This window comes from Sciurus carolinensis, chromosome 2 (genome assembly GCF_902686445.1).
Source record: "Sciurus carolinensis chromosome 2, mSciCar1.2, whole genome shotgun sequence".
NCBI lineage: Eukaryota > Metazoa > Chordata > Mammalia > Rodentia > Sciuridae > Sciurus > Sciurus carolinensis.
Window position 1 is genome coordinate 112,740,743 of NC_062214.1, and position 17,657 is coordinate 112,758,399.

General features: G+C 42.2%; 1 protein-coding gene across 2 annotated transcripts; it reads right to left on the bottom strand.

Annotated features, from left to right (window-relative positions):
• Positions 1-876: 876 nt before the first annotated feature.
• On the bottom strand, positions 877-17,393 carry Thbs1 (thrombospondin 1). Of its 2 annotated transcripts, none has more exons than XM_047539592.1 (22): positions 17,217-17,393; positions 16,556-16,651; positions 15,720-16,279; positions 14,811-14,886; positions 14,338-14,537; positions 14,118-14,240; positions 13,024-13,117; positions 11,092-11,265; positions 10,410-10,586; positions 9,911-10,084; positions 9,536-9,663; positions 9,265-9,417; positions 8,645-8,863; positions 8,047-8,154; positions 7,335-7,494; positions 7,071-7,189; positions 5,426-5,660; positions 5,014-5,241; positions 4,575-4,846; positions 4,069-4,166; positions 3,825-3,964; positions 877-2,975 (listed from the first exon to the last, which is right to left on the bottom strand). In XM_047539592.1, the coding sequence occupies exons 2-22, from the start codon at positions 16,620-16,622 to the stop codon at positions 2,968-2,970; spliced, it is 3,513 nt and encodes a 1,170-aa protein (XP_047395548.1). In that variant the 5' UTR covers positions 16,623-16,651; positions 17,217-17,393; the 3' UTR covers positions 877-2,967. The 2 variants fall into 2 exon arrangements, with proteins under 2 accessions (XP_047395548.1, XP_047395547.1); XM_047539591.1 differs by having other exon boundaries at positions 14,338-14,540.
• Positions 17,394-17,657: the final 264 nt, after the last annotated feature.

The window sequence follows — 17,657 nt, forward strand, 5'->3', positions numbered from 1 at the left end:
ATTTGATCATGCTACCTAGACAGATGTTTTTAGAACAAGAGAGCAAAGTCAATGAGGGAGGAAGACTATCTTACTCAGCCAATTCTGTCTAGTGATTAACAGACCTCAAAGCAAGATCTTTAATCTTATTTACAAAATTTCTTGATTCATTTTTATTAAAACTGGATATTAATTGGTCAGTATTTCACATTAGTGATTAGCCCATCCAGAACTCAAGGTCTACTTATTGTAACACTTTGGCCCTCTCTTCACAAAATAATTTTGTATTTACACACACATTTATGCATTCCTTCCAAACTTTATATTTCTCTTTAGTCATCTGTGTTTGACCAAAGATATTATCCTCTGAAAGGTGGTATCTATAATGTTCGGCTCAACTTTTCAAAGACAATTCCTTCCCCATACACACTTCATCTGAAGCTACTCCACAACCTGTGATCACGTTGCCCACCCAGTGGCACCATGCATGAGTCAGGAAGTGGAGCTGCAAGAGGTATATGTGCTTCACAGCTGTTGCTGTTCCTTCTTTTTATCGTTCTTCTTAGAAATAGAACTGGACTTTGAGGAGTCCATACATGATACCTAATGATATTAATATATGAAATTGTATTCCTTTTGGGGTCTATGACTTAAGGGTTATCTTTTATATGTTTTTAATGTGGTAGACTAATTTATCATTTTGTTCTTTTTTTCCACAAATCTTTATTCTAAACTTTGTCTTGAACAACTCAGTCTTTTAAAATCATATAGGGATTATGAATATTACTATTGTTTACTGTAATTTCATTTTATATATGCTATATTGGTTTAATAATGGCATTTATCCATCTCATAATATAAAGCCAGCAGAAAACAAACAAACATGGGCACAGTAAGTATAAATATAAACTTCCATATGATTTATTGTTGTTCCTTTACATAAGAAACAGTAATATACAAGTTACACTGCTTTAGAATGTAAAATGGATAAAAATGTGTACAAAAAAGCACATTCCTAGAAAAAGTTATTGGCAAATAGTAAAAACCGGGGAGTAAAAAGCAAAAATCAAAACAAAACAAAACAAAAAAAGAGCAAAACCAACAATTCTTCAATTCAGTGTGCAAACATATAAAAATAGAAATACTAACTCTACAGGCAGTATTTCCTGATAAATTATTTAAATAGCATATCTACACAATCTGAGATATCTATTCCAATGGCAATGAGAAAATAATTTATAAAAATAAAGCAATGGTATACAAGATGATAGAAAAAAACAACTTTTAGAAATTGTATTTAACATTTCAATGCTATTTCCTTACTGGGAATATTTTTTTCTGCAAAGAATTTTTATACTATGTACAACATTGACTTTTTTAGGTACTACAGTAGCTTTAAGTTTGTTAGACACTTAAACTCTTTCTGCTTGATCCCAAAATTCTTTACTCAGTCACACAACAAATGAGGTAATATTTGTATATAAGTTTCACCTTTGTCATTTCTTTCTCTTTTGGAAAAGTGAAAAAAAAATAAGTATGTTTTTCTTCTCCCTGGAAATAGGCACAAAGAATGGGATAAAATAGTATTAAAGATCTCATGGCTTTCTTTGCAATCCAAAACACTTGCAGATGGACAACCAACAATTCTTGGAAAGACAAAACAAAGAAGAAAGAAAGAATTCCAAATCATTCATTCTAAGCACAAAGTGAAAAAGCAGCTTGTTGTGCTGATTTTCCATGTGCCAGTTTTAAAGAGATTTGCTGATAAATCTCAGCTACCTGCTCTCAAACACTTTCCATATGAAATCTAATTCCAGGTAGAACAGAGTTAATAAATAATCTGTATTTACAATCTTACAGTCATGAAGACTCCTAACAAAGATGATATGGATAGTCCTTATACTACTTCCTGTTCCATGAATAATCCTTCAGACAGATCTTCCAGAATAGGTAAAAAATAAATATTTTACATTGTAAAGCATTTGTTTAAAAAAAAAAAAACCCAAAAAACTACAGTCCAAAAGAGAATTGGAAAACTCCATGATTATTCAGGAAGATAGAAAAGGAATGTTTTAGTTAGATTGATAATAATTTTGTGCCTTTCTAACCATAAATATATAAGCACAGCTACCCCTCCCTTGGGAGGTAGCTAGAGCTCACCGAGATGGTAGGTTTTCCTATTTTCTGCTACATCTGCACAAGGTACATCTGGAATAAAACCAGCAATTTCAATGTGACCAGACAATGGCAGCCAGCACTGCCTTGCACTTCTGATGCCCTGTTCTGGCCACTACAGGTGATATGTAAAGGGCAGGGCCAGGGAGGAAGTCCAGAGCCAGTCTTCCCCTCCCTTCCCTCCTTCTATTTAAGTGCCTATTTACATGGGTTAATCAGCTAACACTGGTCAGCATCATGAAATCCAGCAATAGTCTTTCAATCCCCTGAAAGTGATTTAGTACCGAACACGTAACAGTTCCTCCATATTTTCTTCATACCATCGTCTGTTGGGTGTGCGCCCTTCCCTTAGTGCTTTGGCCCTGCTCCCCCTGTTACTGAGGGAGTATTGTTGGGGTGGTTTTGTTTGCTAATTCTAGTGAGTCCTCCCTTCTCTGACATGCCTGAAAATGCTTCTGAGTCCATTACTCAGAGATGGCCTCACAAAGCACCCACTCTGGGACAAAGCAGAGTGGAGTGGGCACCATGCCAACTGAAGTAAGTGGACGCTTTTGCTTTTTCAAAATCAAACCAGAGTTAATTGTTTATATTCTTGGAAGATGTCTTCTCATTCACTGGAGGCCGAATGCTGAGTGTGTTTGAAAACTGCTTTTTCTTGAGGCAGGTCACATGTTCTAGGAGTCCACACCAATGCAAGCAGAGAAAAAAAGGAAGGCAAGGAGAAGTGATCCTGGGGTTTGCTCAAGCCCTTGGTTCCAGAAGGTGCAATACCAGCACTGGTTGTGATCAGTACTCTGATCAACAGCTTGATGATTAGGAATCTGTTAAATAAATAAACAAACAAATACATAAATTAAAATTAATAAGGCCAAAATCATCTTCACATTTGACAAATTAACAAGCCAGAGATAGCTCTACTTTTATAGTAACAAAAAGCATAATTTAAGATTGTTCAAGCCATTAACATTTCATTTCCTTTGCTGACATTGGTACTAAGAGACTGACAGACATAGCATGGCCTTCCAGAACTTGTGTTGTGCTTTCTAAGGCCTTCACTGTTAAACGTTTAATAGTTTTATTTTTTGAGTACTATCAACCATCTTTCTTTACTCTTGATACCTGATGCCTTTGATCTTGTAGGCATCAGGCCCTGACTCAGTATTTATAATCACTTATTTAGTGGGCAGGTTCAATGCTGGTCTCAGAGCTTAATCAATCACTGAGTGAAAAAACAAGGATACAAAACTAAGGTTAATAGTAAAAATTAATTTAGCATGCTGGTATGAAGATGAAACCCCTTTTCCCTCTCTGTATGTAGGGACAACTGTGATGGCATGAAGAAACCCATAAGCAGAGTGTGAGATGTGTAATACAAAAATTTAAAGGAAAATATTAACAAGGTCCCAGGTGTCCAGCTGCTTGTCTAGTTTACCTCTGCACTATGTAGAAAGAGCTCAGAGACTGTTAGCCAAATTCATGTTAATAAGGACTGAGGATTTCACTAGCCACAGGTTCATAAGCTTCATTTCATCTTTAGCACTGTGTCCTTAAAAGCAAAATATAAATAACCCTGCCTTTAGAAGCCTTTAAATCAGCCTCTCCCACACCTGATATCTTGTTAGTCTGAATTAGATATGTCAACTGTACATTTGTTGCATTGTTGCTCCTACCTCTACATTCATATTTCAGGTCAGAGAAGAACACCATTTCTTGAGAGAAGACAAACAATCCTAGCCGACCACCAGCATAGGTTTTGTCATAGATGGGTCCTGAGTCAGCCATGATTTTCTTCCCTTCATACATCACCACTCTGCAGGAAAAATAGACCTCATTGGTAACGAGGCTACTTTTTGTTCTTCTCCTCCTCCTTGCCCATCAATGTGACTAAGTGAAATTTAATTGGTGCAATCTTACCTAATGAAACCTGTCTTTGGCCTGTGGCTGAGACGCCATCTGTAGGCAGTGAAATCTTTCCAGCCTATGTGACGAGGGTCATGCCACAGGGTGCGCACCTGGAGGAAAAGGAAAAGAAAAGGTTAAAACACAGCTCCATGATGAGGTTTATATTTTGTTCCATAAAGGATAGTGCTTGAAAGGCACCACAGTGACCTAGATTAGAGGGCTGCAATGTAGGGTTTTCCCCAAGGCTTCTAGTGTGTGTGCTATTTGATGAATGTAAAGCAGAAAGAAGGCAAAGGAGTTTTTGTTTGAAGAGGCTGAAACTGCCTTTGCTTTGAAGGGTAACTCTTGGTCACAGCAAGCTCCTCTCCCACACACTATTATGATTCTCTGAAGCAGGGCTTAATGCTTTAGTTGGTAATGCTGGGAACTTTACATCTAAGGCTCCCTGCTGGGAATCGTGGCCAGTATTCCCAGTGCTAGTCAAGAACCCATCCCTTTTGAAGGGTGTCACTTCTTACCTGACCAGGGGTGTTTCCTGTGTGCCACAGGGCATTTCGCAGGTGCTCACCAGGCCCTGTGGTGGAGTTCACAACTTTCACTGAAAGGCCTGAGTATCCCTGAGCCCTTGTAGGATTGGTGTCCCAGTAGGACTGGGTGACTTGCTTCCACATAACAACATAAAAACGGCTGCTGGACTGGTAACCAAACACAAATCCAGCGTAGTCGTCATCCCTTTCGGTGTTGATGAAGAAGGTGCCACTGAAGTCCACAGCATTAAACTCATCATAACCTGGAAGACAAGGCCAAGCCAAGTTAAAAACTACAGCCTTTAGGAGGTTCTCAGTTATGTTCCCAGACATCCTTAGTGTCCATGGGAATAGGTCCAACCACCAGAGATTGTATTTGCTTCTTTCCCATGTTTGTATTTGTCTCTTGGTCTAAGAACTCACTACTCACCAACAGCAAGTCCAGGATCACAGTTGACAGTCTGCACGAGCTCTTTACCCTGATGGCGGACAACCCAGTTAGGGTCATTTTGGGATGTCCCTTTGGGATCTAGAGGAATCATCTGGAATCGGCGGAAATCGGTCTCACTGATGTCAACATTCTCAGGACAGATGTCATCAATATCGGGCACACTGTCATCGTCAAAGTCATCTTTGCAAGCATCACCTCGACCATCGCCTAAGGTCAAAAAGGCAAGGGCTTAGTGAAATTCTGGAATGTTGTTATGAGTGGCAGGATTCACTATCTTGTCAAAGTTAATATTTAGTTACTTTGTCCTCTCAAATGTATTCAGCTTTGTTTTTCTCCATCCAGATAGTCATGAAGTTAGTTACTCTATTAAAAAATGACTACACTGACTCACCATCAGAGTCCTTCTGGTCAGGATTGGGCACCAGCCTGCAATTGTCCCTGTCATCAGGAATGCCATCATTGTCGTCATCATGGTCACAAGCATCTCCCTTGCCATCCTTATCATGGTCAGCCTGGTTAGCATTGGGCACATAGGGACAGTTGTCCAGGTTGTTCTGGTGGCCATCTTCATCAATGTCCTGATTGTTGTCACAGGTATCCCCAATGCGGTCAGAGTCAGAGTCCAGCTGAAAGAGAGACATAAGAGGAGGTTAAATCAAAGTATAAACCCCTAATGTAAAAGATGACATTAGTACCTCCACAACAAGGAAAATTCTCCCATGTTTGACCTGGCCTGTGCATTTCATGTTTATTTTTTTGCTACTACAGAAAAACATTAATATTAACCATTAAGTGTTTTTGTTAATCCTTGTTTTTAAATGAAAAATGAAAAGTGATATTTAAATTTTTTAAAATATAAAACTTTCTAACAGTTATTTAACCACTAAGGTTGGACTGCAATGTTAACTGCTTATATATTAATGTTAAGTGAAACCTTCTGGGTACATTTGTAATTTCCCATTGAAAGTTTCAATTGTAAAACTGTTGACAGATCAACTTCTGTAGGTCAGGGAATCACAGAAACATGGCACTACTTCCTGTGCCATATTATCTGGGTATGTGTAGGAGAGATCAATTATTTTTTACTTTTAAAATATTTGGTTTTGTGTACCTATTAAGAACTGTTATCTATTGGCTCAGATAAAGTCAAATTCTGAATTTTTTCAAAACATTTTCTCAGAGTACTTAACATTATTCAATATGCATGGAGTGCTTAGGGACTATTTATATACAAACTAGAATTTTTCTTGCCAGTACTTATGTTCTTCACTTGTAAGATTTTTATATGATGCTTGAAATTTGTTTTAAAATTTATTATAACTTGACAAAGTTTTACAAGAGCAATTATTCAAAGGGGGAAGCTGGCTTTATTTCTTTTATCGTATAAAAATATTACCACTTTAAAAAAACTGATTTCTAAACATCCAGAACAATGGAAAAAGTCTTCCCTCAACTTTTATTTCTTGAAAATAATGATGAGCAATTACACAAAAAAGAAATACTTTCAGACAGGAAACCTATTTTGTGTATAATGTCTATTTGTAGCCCTTCCTAGTATGGGTGAAAGATGATCTGTTTGTAATGTTAGATACTTTTGAGAATGAGAAAGGGCCTTTCTCCAGATATTGGAAGCATTTTTAGTTTGTTGATTTCTTATAGGTAGATTATATCTTTAGCCATGAAAATAGATTTTTTTCTGGACATTTTCCCCTCTTATTTAGTATTTAGAATGGTAAATACTACTGTAGGATTGTCTGTAGCTCTTTGCTTTGTATAGTTTATCTTAACAATGGTAGACAACACTGAGCAAGTCAAGAAGACAAGATTGAAGTTACCAGATCTTCACATTAAATATCTATGGGACTCTGTACAGGGCTCACATCAGGAAATGTTTACATGAATACACTGTAGTTGGCTCAAGAACTTTGAGCATCATGACAATGAAAGATGTTGACCTCTATTAAATTCATGTTTTAAAGGTCCAGAAAGGGACATTCCAGTACCTTACTGAAAGACTCTGAAAGGAGTCCACCTACCTGATCTGGATTATGTTCCAGGGGGCAGTTGTCACACTGATCTCCAACCCCATCCATATCAGTGTCCCTCTGGTCGACATTGTAGACATACTGGCAGTTGTCCCGTTCGTTGAGGATACCTGCAGAGAACAGGGGACATGTTAAGAACTGGACTCTGCCGTCATGGATAATTCAATCAAACCGCATACTAACAGTCATGACATAAGTTTAAGGTGTGTGTGTTTTCTGTCATCTTCAGGCCCACTCAGCCAGGGGGCACCTTACCATCTCCATCAATGTCTGCAGCGCAGGCATCTCCTTCCCCGTTGTTGTCTGTGTCTGCCTGGTCTGGGTTATGGTTGTAGGGGCAGTTGTCACAGCGGTCTCCCACATCATCTCTGTCATAGTCATACTGGGCAGGATTGTAATGGAATGGACAGTTGTCCTGCAGAGAGAAGAAATGGAGCACTTTACAAGGATGCCCTGGAAAGCAGCTGAAGCCTCCAACCATGTGCACCATATGTATCAAACTATAAAATTCTTCAAGAATTATCTTCTACTTAGGGGATATAGTGAGTACTCAGTATAATTAAAATGATCACTACAGAAGTTAAAAGATAGGACATAATGAATGAAAGTGGTGAAGGATGGATCCTTGTTGGTTATAAATAAGTGAGATGTAAGACATACCTCAACATCTCAGTTCTCTGTCTACCCAAAGCAGATTTTATTGTAATTTAGATAGGACATTTGAAATGAATCTGGGGAACAAAGTGTCATTTGTGTATGCATTATAATCTCTCTCAAACGAGGGAGAAAAAGTTGTGATAAAGAACAGAACCCTTTTTAAAAAATTCTCTGGGCAACATCTATGTCCTCAAACCATTGAGACATGATGGATAAGTCCTAATTAAGTATCAATTTCCTTGACTTCTAAAGTGTTTCAGGCTGTTGAATGGAAAATATGGAAGAGGAATGGAAACTATTTTGTCTTTACCCTATCATCTGGAATTTTGTCATTGTCATCATCATCATCACAGGCATCACCAATTCCATCCTTGTCATAGTCTTCCTGCCCTGAGTTGGGAAGGTTGGGACAGTTGTCCTAGAAAAGAGAAGAAACACATTACAGCTATAGTTTGTATTTGCTTTGCTCATCACATGCATGAGGGGCTGTGTCAGGATGTTCCAAACAGGAAAAGAATGGAATACTGCCCTCTAACAGCATACATGCTTTTATAGAAAGGCTAAAATGAAATGTTTTCTTGGGGGATGGACATATACAGTTTGTATAAGTGCTCTAGGCTTTATAGATACTGTGAATATAAATCATTGCTGGTATTTGTTACAGCAGTGAACATTTATTTTTGGACAAAAGAATTGACTGTGGGGCACAATTGCCAAAAAAGTCTGTTCATTCATATTCTTGACACCCAATGATTTAATACTAATGAGCATTAATGCCCTTCTGCCTTTGGGAGATTTAATCTTTCAGTGTCATTTTCAAAGTTCCAGTATTTAAAATTGCTTAACATGTTCCTTTGACAGGGGTGATGGGCCTTCTGTTGGGTGATCTATGAGGGAAGCTGGCTCACCTTTTTGCAGTGGTAAGTTGCATTGGCCACACACACCAGGTCCTCGTTTGGCCAGCCATCCAGGTCTGTGTCCTCCCCGCAGATGATGCCATTGCCAGCATAACCAGGTTTGCACTCACAGCGGTACATGGGGTCACTGTAGTGGCCCAGGTAGTTGCATTTGGCATTCTTGTTGCAGTCATGTGTCCCGTCTGTGCAGGGGTTTCGGGGCTTGCATACCTGAGGGTACACCATCCTGATGTTAAAATGGAGCCTTCAAGAGTTCCCATACATAGTGGAAATAAAGAGTCTAGATCCCTATCATCTCCAAGTAGACAGAGACCTCCTGGAAGAATGTGGGATGCCCTTCCCATTCTTTCTCAGGGTTTATAGACTTTAGGCAAATGTTACTCTACATTTGGTTTTCTTGAAATTGTTCAGCATAACCATCTGCTCACAACTTCTTTCAGCACAGCATTTTCACATGTAGTGGCTATTAAGTCGCGCTTCTAAAACTAAAGAATGTATACTTACTCCCCTCCCTTTTTATTCAGGTTATGAAATATCACTTCCCTTTGGCTAGTTGTTTTGGTCAGGGACAGCTCTCTTCTACACTAGTCTGCTAGTCTAGTCTCCTGTACCTGTTTGTTGGCCATGGCATGCTCGATACCCCGTCCGAAGGGCTGTGAGCCAGTGAAGCGTGGAGGGCAGGGCAAGCAGTTGTAGCCAGGGTCTGTGTTCTTACATCTGTGCTCCCCATTGTGGCTGAAGCAGGCATCAGGCACTTCTTTACACTGTGGAGGAAATACAGGTTTGCATAATGTTTAGAAAATGCTAAGCTTCCTTAAGAAAGTGCTTGGACAAGCTATCCACTTTCCTAGATCTAGTGACTCAGAGCCATCAGTTCCTCACCTCATCAACATCTTTGCACTGGATGCCATTTCCACTGTAACCAGGAGGACAAGCACCACATTTCCAGCTGCCATCAGGATAGCTGGTACACTTGGCACCAGCAAAGCAGGGATTGGACAGGCACCCATCTGATACAGGGAGACAGGGAAATGGTTGGTTTAAGCTGCTGTTATTGTCATACAGCCACTTAAAAAGGAATACAGAAGAAGACACTGTCCCTCTGCTACTGATAACTTGTGCAGATTATATTGCCCTCCTGCATTGTAGAGTGATCAAACCACTCAGGACCAATTAAAGCTGGAACCCACTTGAATGCCAATTAAGGCATTTATAGAAAGTGCTTAGGGTAATTTTGTCCTGGGCTGCATGGCTCACCAATTGGACAGTCCTGCTTGTTGCAAACTTGGTTTTCTGTCATATCACCAATGCAGTCTTTGCCTCCAAACTGGGGTGTGGGATTGTTGCAGAGCCGGCTACGTTTTTGTACCCCTCCTCCACAGGTGACAGAACAGATGTCCCAAGGTGACCAGGGACCCCAGCCTCCATTGACTGTAAGAAAATTAATCATACAGAAATTAAGTTCAGTTTTCAAATGCTGTACCTTTCATAGCAGACTCTCCTAGCCTGTTAGAGAAATTTCTGCCACCCTGACACATGGAAAGAATGTTTGGAAAGAGGGTGAGTTTGAAATGGTGTTCTTTCTGTTTTTCATTAAAAGAAGCTGCTGAGCTTGCAGGACTTTGCTTCTGTTTATTTCTCTAGTAAGCAGCCTTCCCCCTTACATGACCCACTGGACTGGAGGTTGCAGACGCCAGGCAACCAGCTGGGCAGACCTGCTGCTCATGCGCAGTCCCATAGTCAGGCTCTCACTTACTGGGGCAGGCGTCTTTCCTGCAGGCTTTGGTCTCCCGGGCTTCGCCTTCACATGGTTTCCCATTCATCTGGGGGCTGGGAGAGTTGCAGAGCCGAATCCTTGTGATCACACCATCACCACATGTCACAGAACAAGATGACCATGGTGACCAGTGGCTCCAGCCGCCATCCTGTTTAACTAAAGAACAAAGCTGATGTTACAAATGGTGCTGGTTTGGAGCTAGATAAATGGAAACCCTATTCAGGAGCATCCAGAAATATTTCTAGCACATGGTCAATGGCAACTAAAACTAGTATATGATATAAACTGGTTCTTGGCCACATGTCCAATGACAATATTGGAGCCCTTTCTACCAGACAGATAACATGTAGCTGTCTTGGTGGGTTGTCATAACCTAACATTTACAGGGTACTTACCATGAGCCAAGCTCTATGCTTTTGCTTTATATACATTATCTAAATAAAATGCTCATAATAACCTTAAAGGAACTACTACTATCCCTAAGCTGCAGATGAGGAAAGGGCTGCAGGGAAGGTAGGTTGTGCTCAAGATGCAGAGATAAGTGGTAGCTAGGATTCAGATCCAGAGATTTCTAAAACCTGTGCTAAAGGCTCCATGCTTCAGGGCTGCTCTTGGTGATGCAAATCAGACTTCCAGATCCCTAAGTGGCCAAGATGCTTACATCTCTTGTCACACTCCTGAATGTGGCAGGTCCGTGTCTGCACTGAGGAGCCCTCGCATCGGTTGTTGAGGCTGTCACAGGAGCGGCCGCGCTGCTGAATTCCATTGCCACACGTTGCAGAGCAGGAGGTCCACTCAGACCAAGGGGACCAGCCATCATCTGCAGAGTCACTGGCTGCAGGGGTAACAGAGATTGGTTAGTATCTGATGATTAGGATGAGCTGTTCGTTAGCTGTTTAGGGCTATTCATTTGCCAGAAGGTATAGAACAATATATTCCTTTTTATCTACCTTGCTTTATTGAGATATGATTAGTAAATAAAAACTCTTTATTTGATGTATACTTTTGATATTTTGATATATGTATACACTGTGACGTGATTACTACTGTCAAACTCATTATTACATCCATCACTTCACACAGTCACCTTTTGTGTGGTGATTTAAGGTTTTCTCTTAAAAAATTTCAAGTGTACAATTCAATTATCTTAACTATAGGTACCATACTGTATATGAGTTCTCTAGAACTTAATATCAAATGGTATAAAGCTTCTGTTATGTAGGATGGAAAGCAATATATTTCTTAGGCAATCAGCTGAGGGATATATCCCAGGTCCTGTGGATGAGGGTCTTTGGGGTAATCAGATGCTTTGCCCAAGTCAGTACAGCTGGGCCTTCTCAGTGTTAGGTTCTAATTCACTGCTTCTTCTTTTCTCCTCTTGGAGCATTTCAGATGAGTTTTCCTTTACTGACTTAAGCTGTCCCATAGGATTTCCATTCTTAGCCTTCCAAGAGTGCTGGAGTTTGATGCAGCTGATAGGAGTCATTTCTGACTGACAGGAAAGCCCCAGACCATATGACAGATGAGCATGAAGGTAGCTTGGCTGCTGTCAGCACTGGCTCCACCTTGGCCATGAGGTCAGTCAATTTGTTGATCCTCTCACCCTAACTAAGCATGTGGGGCCTTCTTTGTACATATTTTCACGAGAGGAGAATGTTTTTACCCTCTGCCCAGGTACCAATGACTACAATCATATCTATCCATATCAGAAAGACAGAGAACTTGTTTTCTTTGCCAACAGTTGGAAGTTTTCCTTGCAATCCCTCATTCCAGTTTGGAACTGTGCTAGTCTCCACTCTGCTTTGTTCCCCGTAACCCACACCTCAAGTAAATGCTGAACAGAAACAGATATACCCATAGCCACTACTGTGACTTCTGGATGAGACTGGTAATTCTGAGCTGTGGTGCATGCACGTAGAGGTGTGTAGATGTAGGGGTGGGTGTGTGTGGGTGAAGGGCAAGTGCTACTTTCCTGTCTTCCTTATCTTAGTTGTGATGACTTACTTTTATGACCTGTACCTATTACATTAAATATCATCTCAGCAAAGTGATTAATTTATACTGGCAATAAAAACCAGAAATAAGGTGCCATGGAACAACATAGTGCCTAATTCCTTTTAGGGTCCTGAAACTCAAACCGATGTTATTCTCTTGGGCATTCTAACACTGCAGATAAAACAGGCAGAACTTTCAGACCCAATTTAGTCCAGTGCTCACATCACAAACCTGTTGATTTCTTTAGTGAACAGATTTTTCTTTATCTCTAAGGTCAATTCTAAAAGAAGTCAACTTAGATCTATTGCTGCTACATATCTGTTTCCTTTCCTCAAAGCATAAACTCAGTATCAGTGAGCTAAACCAAGATCATTACTGCCTATACCATAATCCAGATGAGTATTTAAGATGTGGTCATAATGGAGATTTGGGCTGTATGCTGTAGCCAAGCTGTAAGTTAACCAGCTGTGGCAGCAAGAAACAGATGAAAATATATCATGGAGATGGGGGTGGGAATCCAGTGTTGTGCCCAGCTGTTTAGTATGTATTAAAACTGATCTAGTCACTAAAGAATAGTCATGCCATTTTAGAAACTTACGCCAACACCGTGGGCAGCATTCTCCATCAGGAACAGTGGCATTTGAGCAGGGCATAATGGGACAGGACACCTTTTTGCAGATGGTGACTGAGTTCTGCAGGGCAAGAGAGCAAGGGCAAAACAGGCTACTGAGGTTATTGGAGATAAAAGTTTACAAAATTCAGCATTTCCATTACAAGCCACAACATGCCAGGGCTGTAAATGCTCGAGTGAAACAATTTTAATAGAAAATCTGCCTGTTGTGTTTGCCGCCACCAATATCAAATAGTTCCAGTGCTAGTTACCTGTCTCTCCATTCTTGAGAGATATCTTTATAACTGCTACTCAGTCAGGCACAGAAGTTATAGTATAAATAATTTATATGAGGGGAATTGACAAACACTGTGGGGCAAATCTACTTCTGAAGTTTAACTCCCAAAACCCAAATTGGACTTTTTAAATTAACAGTCTATCTTTAGGAGGAAAAGAAGACCTATGAACATTTCCCCCTCATTCACAGATCTTGCTTTATATCATATTGGAGAAGAATGGGCATTTAATGAAGTTGGCTCCCAACCTCAGTAATCTGTGATTTGTATTTCAGCTTTACTTTGCTCGGTGACCCAGATGAATCCCAAATTCACTGCCACTGGTGTGGGGACACATGCCAGCAGGCAATGCCATCTGAGCTAAGTAGATAGTGACATCCTACCAATGAAGAGCTAAGTGATTTGGACAACAGTCAGTCCTGTGTAAAAGAACTTCCATGCCACAGCTGAATACAAATCGGGGTCAGGGAGGGGAAGGAATGTTCTAAAGCAGGTTTAATTTACCTGACATTCAACACTTAGTCTTTGAAGTAAAGCAGGTAAATTATTCAGATGTCTAAGTAGATTTGTTCTCTTATGTACTTAGCATGGGGTAGAATTAAGACTTGATAAGGCTTCTGAGAGTTTAAAGAATAATTTGTAGATGTCATAATTGCATCTCAAAGAAAAGACCACTTTGGTAGTGGGCCATGGTACATAAAAAGAACTTGTGTGGCCACCTTGGTATTTCCTGAGAGTGTGTTTTTAAACCATCAATTCTTATTTTACTTTGTGACTATCCCTTACCTGACAGTGACACTCAGTGCAGCTATCCACAGTCCATTCCTCATTATTCCTATATTGAACCCCATTGTGATAGCACAGCGGAGGCCTCCTCAGTTCATTGGCCAACACTTTGTTCTCTTCCGTCTAAAGAGGGGAGAGTGATTGTTAGTGCTCAGCCTCATTTGGGATCATCTCTGATGGACCTTCAAGGGCAAGTGGGCTGGGAGCAGAGGCCACTGACCACTTTGCGGATGCTGTCCTGCAGTGTGGTCACGATGGTGCGCAGGCCTCTGAGTTCTAGGACCATGCTAGACAGCTCATCACAGGAGATGCCACAAATGGCTTGCAGGTCCTTTGTCTTGTGGCCAATGTAGTTGGTGCGGATGGCAGGGCTGGAACCATTCACCACATTGTTGTCAAGAGTGAGAAGGACATTTGTAGCTGCTAAGAAACAAAACAAAAAATAATAGAAGGGCTTCAAACAGATGATCTAATCAGCCAACCCCTTGAGTTCATAGCTGTAAGACATTTCATGTGAGACTAGGGATGTAGAAAGAGGGGATGTGTGAAATACCCTTCCAGGTCACTTTTGTAAACCTCTTGCTTATGTTACCTAAGGTAAGTTATGCACAAATACTATTGCCTGGGTTTCTCAGTTTATTTGTGGTGGGATTCCCCTGATTTCCTCATGTACCCTAAAAATGGGGTACTCACCACTGGAGCACCCTTTGTTCCTGAGGATGTCTTCTGGTGTGGTTCCAAAAACAAACCTCACATTCTGCAGCACCCCCTGTGGGCAGAGGACACACATTACTTGTAGGATGTTGGGGATGGGGTTGGGATGGGGTTGGGAGACTGTCTCTTTATGTTAAAAGCACACAACAGCTTTTTCTTTTTAAGAACTCCATTTCAAAATCATTATGTCAAAATAGCACACCAATATAAATTACCAAACAAAATCTTAATTGTGTCTTCTGCCAAGTCTTCAGTACTTTATAAAGAATTAAGTTATCAGCTGACTTGGGCACACAGGAAATGGAATCTGATACTAAGAGGATATAATGACACTCTGGTGTCACGAGTTAAATGTGGGAGTTCAAAGCCACAGTTGCAAAGATCTAGAAGATAAGGGAAGAAGCTACAGCAACAAATAGTCACTATTTTAACTTTTGATTCTAGACTGGCTACATCTCTGTGAGGAAATCAGATAGCAAAGTGGTACTGATCTTGCCCATACAAAGTATCCATTTCAAGCCATATTAAAATCAGTGGAATGCATTTGAATACATTATTTTCTTTAGAGCATAAGCAGTGTCTAATGCTTGAACAGGACTGTTAACAGGAAAATCTCCTTTCCCAGGCCATAAGCATTGGCATCTGCATCACCTGCTACTAGTTAGAAATGCAAATTATCAGGCCCCTATCCAGATCTAGTGAATCTGAAACTCTGGGGGTAAGAGGGATCAGTATGCAGTTTAACTAGCCCTCTAAGGGGACTCTGGCACCCCTTAAGTTTGAAAGCTGTTGTTTTAGTCCAAGGGCAGTATTTCCTGTAAGCTCTTGAGACAGGTTAGCAGGCTAACAAATGACCCCATTGACCAGGGCACCGAGAAGAGGACTTACCTGAAAATTGTCATTGACATCTCCCTTTGCAATGCGGAGCCTGGCGATATTGGCCAGGTCCCTGGTAAATATGTTTTGGATGGGGACATCCAGTTCAGCATTCTCCATCTTTTCACAGTCGATGTACAGCTGGGCCCTGTCTTCCTGCACAAACAGGGTGATGCTCTTCCACTGGCCAGTGGCCAGGAGAGCTTCTTCCACCGACACTACCTGCTGATTCCCCTGCACACTCAGGCTCAGGTCCAGGGTGCCTGCCTTGCCATTGGAGACCACACTGAAGACCTGGCCAGAATTGTCTTTACGCTCCACGGCCAGCAGTGTGCCCCGGGTCTTCTTCATCTGCCTCAGGGAGGCCAGGAGGAGGAAACCTTTATCTGCCCGCACAGCATCCACTAGGTCTTGGAACTTGTCATCAGGCACAGGGGGGATCAGGTTGGCATTCTCAATGCGGAAAGCTGGGCTGGATGGGTCAGGCCCCTTCACCAGCCGGCGCCCAGAACCCCTGCGGGCAGCTCCAGTGAGTTCAAAGATGTCAAAAACGCTGTTGTCTCCCCCAGACTCTGTTAGACAAAAGAGGACACAATGAACTTTTTAGGCTGGGGCCAGGGGTGGAGAGTTTGTCTCTGAGGGGGTAGAACCAGAGGGACAGGGCAAAAACTCCTGGCAATCACTCAAAGAACTGAATAAACACCATGATAGGAGGGAAGCTGCATCCTGATACTTGGCTGGGGCGCAGTAGTGAAAGAGCAGGGCAGGAAGCATGGGAGAACATGCACCTGAACTAGCCTGCACCTCTTCCTCTTCCCCCTCCCACTAAAGGGATCACAGGGACTCACCTGGAATACGGTTGGTGTCACACACGTGCAACAGGAACAGAACAATGAATCCCCAGGCCAGCCCCATGGTGGAGCTGTTTGTGCCCAGCAGGGAACCTGTAGTTGAAAGCACAAGAGCCCAGGGTCAGAGACCAGTTAAGCAGGGATAGTGGATAAAAATGATGGGGGTAGGGGATGGGCATGGGGCCAGGGCCCTGACATCCCTCTGTGGCCCCACATTTGCTGGAATGAGGGCAACAGGATTTACCAGAGAGCAACACACACACACACACACACACACACACACACAGCCCACACAAAAGGAGAGCACTGGAGCAGGGGATTGTGGTGTTCAAGTATGAGGAGCAACAAAGAGCAACAGTCTGATGTTTTTCCTTGGAAATCGAAGGTGAACAGGAGATGTAGTTTGGGGAACAGGGAGGACTGATGTAAAGGTTCAGGGAGTATTAAGAGAACGAGAGAACTCTGGGGGTGTCCTAATGAGTTTGTGAACGCTAAGGCTGGAGTGGATGGCTCTGGAGCCTTCCCACGAAAAGATTTCCCCCATTTCGGGAAGGACAGGATGGGACGAGCAAAAGGGGAGAGTGGCTGGAGGGATGGGGGGGTTGAGGTGGATGGCCAGGGCAACGCTGGTACTCTGCGGGCGGCCGATGTGGCTTACCTGTGTGGTCGCAGTGGTCGGGAGTGCGGCAAAAGCAACGAGTCCTGAAGAGGTAGGTGCTGGGGCGGCGGGTGCGCCTACGGAGATCGCGGCCGGAATCCGAAGGAGGCAGGAGAGCTCCGGGAGAGCTCGCAGAAGCCCGAACTCGCCGGCTGGCTCGGGGGGCAGTGGCTGGAGAGGCGGAGGAGCGGCGCGCTTTTAAAGGGGCGCTCACATTCCTGGGGATTCCTCTGGCCAATGGGCGGCGGCCGGGCAGGAAGCGGGAGGGGGGCCAGTCTGGGTTCCTCTCTCCGCCCCCCGCTGCCTGGCGCGCAAGTTTCCAGCGAGAAAGTGAAGGGGGAGGCAGAGGTCGGGGCACAGGAGCACTAGAACTTCTCAGAAAAATAGGTGCCCGCCCACGCAGTCTTGGCGCAGAGACTCAGCACTTAGGATCTTGCGCCA